The following is a 7,270-nucleotide window of genomic DNA, read 5'->3' on the forward strand; positions in this document are numbered from 1 at the left end:
CCTCCCTTAACTTTCCTGCTTGGCTTCTCTTGTCCTTGTCTAGTCTTGTCTAATTCTCAGAGACTCTCTCTGTCTTGTTCTCTAAATCAAGAAATGTTGGATTTGATCATCAAATTGGGATTACATGACATGCAGGAACGTTTGCTGGACACACGATGGACAGCTGGGAGAAGTGGCAGGTCGTGTGCCTGGCAATACTCTCAATGCAGGACATTGAAGGCAAATACTTATTTTCCACCCTAATTTACAAATAAATTCTTTACAAATCCTACCATGTGAATTCATGGATTTTTTTTTCACATTCTGTCTCTCACAGTTGAAGTGTACCTCTGGTGCAAATTACTGACCTCTGTCATCATTTTAAGTGGGGGAACTTGCACAATCGGTGGCTGACTAAATACTTTTTTGCCCCACTGTATATTGCAGACAATGTGCATTCTGATAATATGACAAATGCTCTACAATTACTTAGAAATGTTCAACAGGCACAGGTAACCGATTGGGCAAATTCACAAAGTAATTGGTGGGATTGGTTTATGAGCGGCTCATGGAGAACATTGATGTTTAAGGTTTTGATGTTTTTTGGCCTAATACTTATCATGTTTTGTATCTTTACTACATGCATTATCCCCTGTGTAAGAGGAATGGTATCAAGGATGATATCTCAATCTCTCGTTGCATATATCACTGTGCCAGACAAGGAAGAAGGAGAAGACGATGAGTATGAAACTAATGTGATGAATGATTATGTTTGAATGATATACATTTTATGACGACCAGACCGAAAGCACTCACAATGTAGGGTCTGTGTCTGAAACACATTGATGTATCTCTTTAATTTCAGCTACAAACAGGAGGGAATGTTGAAAGATTTTTAATTTTGTGAATTGTGTTTAGTTGTAGCTTCATATAAAGGAAGAAGAGCTTGTGAATTGAAAATACCACAGGAAAAGGGAGTGAAAACAGATGTGCAGAGGAATGCTGTGACATACATAGTACCTCCTTTGTTAACAGGCAAGCTAACGGTCTCTTTTTATGGAAATGTTTTTGTATTTTGAACATGTCACTCCTACTTCCTTGAAGGCTCAAGTATAAATAAAAGGATGTTCTGAATGCCCTGGGCGGTTTTTCTGTGTCACATCTGCTGTGCACACTCTGGTGTAGAGCAGATTAGATCGTGGCCGCCCATGCGCATGTAAAAAAATAGATATCTTAGTTGTGAGTTTCTTTATCTTCTAAACAACTTTCTCTTCACAATCATCCATTAATCAACCAGCATTTAACAAACTTTATTTTGAAATGAAGCTTTTTGACATTTATTCACTGATATTTGGTCTTCATTTCAAGTCTCCATTAGTGGGAGCATTTGCTGATTTAACGTTTCTTCTGTTTACATCAAATTCAATGAAAATCAAATCTAAGTGTGAATTGGAGTCCCCAATAAACAGATACTATAGAAAACATGGAGACTGTAGAATATTTACATTGGATATGCTTATTTGTTCCCTTCAATAAAAATCAATCAGTTCATCAAATAAAATCAGTCGTTGATCGACTCAGTTTGATTGACAGGACAGATGATCAGAGGTGCAGAGAATGGGTGGAGTTTGTGAATGAAGGAGCAGCCAGTAAAGGAGTGGATAAGACCTGCAGCACCTACATCATAAAAGGAGACCAGACCCTCCTCATAATCCACAAACACCCCCACCATCTCAGGACCAGACTGAAGACAGAGGGGGACTGGAGGACCAGCAAGAGCTTTGTATTCATTTCCATTTCTTAGCCACACAGTCCAGAAACCATCCTGAGGAGTCAGTTCGATTTTTCCCTTCCTGTTGATCGACTCTCTGGCCACTCCTAAATCCCAGTCAGTTTTTCCTTTAACCTGAACCTCAAAGTAAAATCTGCCTGAAGAGAAACTCTGCTTTCCTAAAACATTAGGGCATGGAGAAAATCTCTCTGGGTTGTCAGGAAGTTTCTTCCTCACATCACCACAGTGCACTTGTTTTTCATCATCAGACAGGATGAGTTTAGAATTTGCTGTATCCGGATCCAGAGTCACGTCCACTGCATACTGCTGGACCCTCTTCAGCTCAGCCTCAAACAGCTTCTTCTTCATATGTTTCCTGAGCGTCTCCTCCAGCTGAGCCACAGCTCTCACCACAGTCCCCTCGTATGATGGTGGACGGACGCTCACTCCTCTCCAGTCCTTGGTGGGTGGAGCAGCTTTCATGGACGAGAAGCTTTGGAGTAGGTGGAGGTGGTCTTCAGAGCATGACAGCTGCTCCACCTCAGATCTTCTCTTCTTCAGCTCAGAGATTTCCTGTTCCAGATCTTTGATCAGACCATCAGCGCGTTTCTCTGTTGTTTCCTGTTTGTCTTCAATCTCCTTTATGAGCTCCTTCAGGCCTCTATCGACAGACTTCTTTAGAGCAGTGAAGACCTGAACACCTTCTGCTTTCTGTCTGTCTGCATCACCTTTACTCATCTTCACTGACTCTTTGATCTGCTGAATCTTCAGTCGTCTCTTCTGGATCATCTGCTGAATTTCAGCCTCTGTCTTCTCCAGCTCTGCCTTCTTTCCTTCATATTCGTCCTTCAGAGGAACAAACTCGTGGTTCTTGTGGTCTAAAACAGAACAGAGCATGCAGACACATGTGTGGTCGGTCTTACAGAACAGCTCCAGAGGTTTATCATGCTTCTTACACATTCTGCCCTCCAGGTTCTCCACAGCATCAATCAGCTGATGTCTTTTCAGACCTTTCTTTGTCAGATGAGGCTCCAGGTGAGTCTGACAGTAGGACTCCTGACACACCAGGCAGGACTTCAGGGCCTTCAGTCTGGTTCCAGTGCAGATGTCACAGGGAACTTCTCCTGGTTTGGCAGCTTGTTGCTCTGAGCTACTGCTGCTGGCCTTCTGCTGAACTTCACGTCTGAACTGAGCGACCACCTCAGAGAGCAAAGTGTTGATCCTCAGCTGAGGTCTAGTGTAGAAAGTCTCTTTACACATAGGACACTGACACATGGCATTCATGTCCCAGTGCTGAGTGATGCAGTTTTTGCAGAAGTTGTGTCCACATGGTATACTGACTGGATCAGTGAACACATCCAGACAGATGCAGCACAGAAACTGATCTTCAGATCGTAGATTGCTCACAGCAGACATGTCTGCACTCTGACGGAGAAAGAAAAGAAACACATTTTATATAAAATTCACTTTAAATTTCATTTTAAAAAAGAGAGAAACAAATTTCAGTGTTGTGCTCTTTACAAAACCAAGCAAATTTGAACCTAAAAGTGTGACATGTCAAAATCAGTTTATTCAGAATGTCTGATTTTAAAATTCTCCAAAGATGAACCTTTTACACACACACACACACACACACACACACACACACACACACACACACACACACACACAAATTGTGCTCTGTGGTGCTTCTGAGAAGAAATGACTGACACAACTGGGATCAATTCAGTGAGTTTCTGAAAACGTCAGGAAGGACTGATGAAAGATGACACACAACAGAGCTGTACAGTAACACAAAACGAGTATATAAATAAAAACAGTCAGCCGTTTATTAGGAAGTTGTTGGAAGGGTTTCTCCGCTCACAGCTAGTGACTCCTGGTGACGACAGTGCCTAGCCTGATCCAGATACCGTGCTACTTGCTAAGACTGAGGACTCTACCAAAGTGGTACATCACTAACTGGCGTATAAACAAAACAGAATACCCAATGATGACATTAAAAAAAATCTCTTGGCATTCTGACCATGGAGGTTTGTGTTATTAGAGAATGACAGGAAACAACAATAAGCTTGGTGGAGGAAGTAAAGCCTTGAGACTTTGAGAACAGGAGGAATATGGCACTGGACATTGTGGAGTTTGAGCAATACTACTGAATGAATGAGATCATAGTAACTGGACTAAAAATGAAGTAAAGTGGCAGTGACAATGACGGAGAGTAATCATGTGTGTGACCTGACTAAATACACACAAGGGTGATTAGGGGGAGTGAAAACACATGGGGAAACAGCTGACTGACATGAACCTAATGACGGGACAGGGGAAGTGAAACTAAATACAATGAACAAAGAACACAAGACTCCTTCAAAATAAAACAGGAAACATGGTGAAAAATACAATAAACAACGGAATAAAACTAAAATACACAAGCCACTGGGTCACAGATCCAGTACTGTGACACTTTATTTTCCTAAGAGCCTTTTTGCCTAGAACTTTACAAGATCAACAGGACCCTTAGAGCCTTCATCAGGAACTCACTGGGGACGTGGTGCACAACACTAGAGGCCAACTTAAAGTCAATAGCACACATCACCATGTACACATCACCACCATGTATTTCCCATGTCTGATAATATGACAAATGCTCTACAATTACTTAGAAATGTTCAACAGGCACAGGTAACCGATTGGGCAAATTCACAAAGTAATTGGTGGGATTGGTTTATGAGCGGCTCATGGAGAACATTGATGTTTAAGGTTTTGATGTTTTTTGGCCTAATACTTATCATGTTTTGTATCTTTACTACATGCATTATCCCCTGTGTAAGAGGAATGGTATCAAGGATGATATCTCAATCTCTCGTTGCATATATCACTGTGCCAGACAAGGAAGAAGGAGAAGACGATGAGTATGAAACTAATGTGATGAATGATTATGTTTGAATGATATACATTTTATGACGACCAGACCGAAAGCACTCACAATGTAGGGTCTGTGTCTGAAACACATTGATGTATCTCTTTAATTTCAGCTACAAACAGGAGGGAATGTTGAAAGATTTTTAATTTTGTGAATTGTGTTTAGTTGTAGCTTCATATAAAGGAAGAAGAGCTTGTGAATTGAAAATACCACAGGAAAAGGGAGTAAAAACAGATGTGCAGAGGAATGCTGTGACATACATAGTACCTCCTTTGTTAACAGGCAAGCTAACGGTCTCTTTTTATGGAAATGTTTTTGTATTTTGAACATGTCACTCCTACTTCCTTGAAGGCTCAAGTATAAATAAAAGGATGTTCTGAATGCCCTGGGCGGTTTTTCTGTGTCACGTCTGCTGTGCACACTCTGGTGTAGAGCAGATTAGATCGTGGCCGCCCATGCGCATGTAAAAAAATAGATATCTTAGTTGTGAGTTTCTTTATCTTCTAAACAACTTTCTCTTCACAATCATCCATTAATCAACCAGCATTTAACAAACTTTATTACTCTGTGCCTTTCCCATGTCAGACGTTTCATGTCTCTATGTTCCCTGTGTCTCCACAGTCAGTCGTATCTCGATGTTGCAGTTTCTACTCTTGTCTCTGTGCTCCATGTTTGCTCTGTTTTTCCCTGTCTTGCATTTCCTGTTTTACATTGATAGTTTCATGTCCTGTGTTTAGTATTTTGAGATTTGCTTCCCCTTTGTCTCTTTATGTCAGATTAGTCCCAGCTGTGTTTTCCTCCTCTTTCCCATTCTCTCTTCACTCCCTGGTGTATGTAAGCCCTGTGTTTTCCTCTGTCTGTTGTCGCGTCGTACACCATCTTTCAATTCAATTCAATTCAATTCAATTTTATTTATATAGCGCCAAATCACAACATAAGTCGCCTCAAGGCGCTTCATAGATACAGAGAAAAACCCAACAATCATATGACCCCTATGAGCAAGCATCTTTGCTGTGTGTTTCCTCCGTTTCCTAGTCCTCTGTTTCCCTGTTTAGTTCTTTAGTTTTATTTTTTTTATTTCTAGTTTTTTGTTTTCTGTATAAATGTAAATGGTAAATGGCCTGTATTTGTATAGGGCTTTTCTAGTCCCTAAGGACCCCAAAGCGCTTTACACAACCAGTCATCCACCCATTCACACACTGGTGATGGCAAGCTACATTGTAGCCACAGCCACCCTGGGGCGCACTGACAGAGGCGAGGCTGCCGGACACTGGTGCCACCGGGCCCTCTGACCACCACCAGTAGGCAACGGGTGAAGTGTCTCGCCTAAGGACACAACGACTGAGACTGTCCAAGCCGGGGCTCGAACCGGCAACCTTCCGATTACAAGGCGAACTCCCAACTCTTGAGCCACAATCGCCCTTGTGTTGTAGTATTATGTCCAGTAATAAAGCTGCCATTTTCATTTAAATTGAGTCCTGCGTTTGGGTCCTACATCCTACCTGCCACACAGCACAGCCATGACACTCAGTGAGATCATTAACAAGACTGCATACGGATACCAACTGTGAATTGGAGAAATCACCAGCCATCTTTACATGGATGACATCAAGCTGTGTGCCAAGACCAATCGAGACATCGATTCACTGGAATGTCATTCAGACTAGAGAAGTGTAGTTGGATGGTAAAAAACAGAGAGGGAATATAGTCAGAACTGAGGAGATCGCACAAGAAGGTAACACTGCAGACACTGAGGACAGCTACAAGTACCTGGGAATCCCACAGACAAATGGGAACTATGAAGAGGACACTAGGAAAGCCGCAACCACCAAATACCTGCAGAGGATCAGGCAAGCACTGAGGAGTCAGTTGAGTGGTAAGAACAAGACCTGGGCAATCAACGCCTACGCCCTGCCGTGGTTTAGATACAGCAGGGCGTATCTAAACCACGGCAAGTTGGCCAAAGGAGGAGATGGATGTCACTGACATCAAGACAAGGAAGCTCCTGACATTGCATTGAGGGTTTCACCCCAAATCCAGCACCCTGGGACTTTACACTAAGCATAAGGAAGGAGGCTGGGGACTAGTGAGTGTCAGTAACATGGTCCAGGATGAGACAACAATCCACAGTTGTGCTTCGTTATTTACGAAGCACAACTGACCATGTGCTTAGTAAATACCTCAGGTAGCAGAAACCAAAGAAAGAAGAGAAGCAAGAGGAGCCACCATAATGGAGGCTCCTGGACAGTATGTACCACTGGCAGACAGAGGAAGTGGCTGACATCCAGAAATCTTACCAGTGACTGGTCAAAGCTGGACTGAAAGACAGCACAGAGGCCCTAATCATGGCAGCACAGGAATTAGCTCTTTGTCTGGGATCCTGAATTTGATCAGCAGTTCATGAATGAGGTTTTGTTGATGTAACCCTTATTTAACTTACATTTAATTTCCTGTTCCTGTTTTTATTGTTCATGATAATAAAATAAAGTAAAATAAAAATTCTGAGATTCACTGATTTACTGATATTACAGAAGAATAGCTCTGCTAACAAGCTCTACTCACTCAGTAACAAACACACTGTATTTAGTCTGATCATTTCCCAG

The 7,270-nt window shown here is 42.1% G+C and overlaps 1 protein-coding gene across 1 annotated transcript; it reads right to left on the minus strand.

Annotated features, from left to right (window-relative positions):
• Nucleotides 1-1,509: 1,509 nt before the first annotated feature.
• On the minus strand, nucleotides 1,510-3,049 carry LOC146570336 (E3 ubiquitin-protein ligase TRIM21-like). The gene has a single exon (XM_085281167.1). The coding sequence runs from the start codon at nucleotides 3,032-3,034 to the stop codon at nucleotides 1,541-1,543; it is 1,494 nt and encodes a 497-aa protein (XP_085137293.1). The 5' UTR covers nucleotides 3,035-3,049; the 3' UTR covers nucleotides 1,510-1,540.
• Between the last annotated feature and the right edge of the window lie 4,221 nt (nucleotides 3,050-7,270).

This window comes from Mchenga conophoros, linkage group LG7 (genome assembly GCF_057382185.1).
Source record: "Mchenga conophoros isolate Kocher_MC1m ecotype Shallow Benthic linkage group LG7, M_conophoros_male_GT1.1, whole genome shotgun sequence".
In the NCBI taxonomy this organism is placed as follows: Eukaryota; Metazoa; Chordata; class Actinopteri; order Cichliformes; family Cichlidae; genus Mchenga; species Mchenga conophoros.

Coding starts and splice junctions, on each gene's coding strand:
- LOC146570336 (XM_085281167.1), bottom strand. CDS start 3,034: ATGAATGCCATGTGTCAGTGTCCTATGTGTAAAGAGACTTTCTACACT.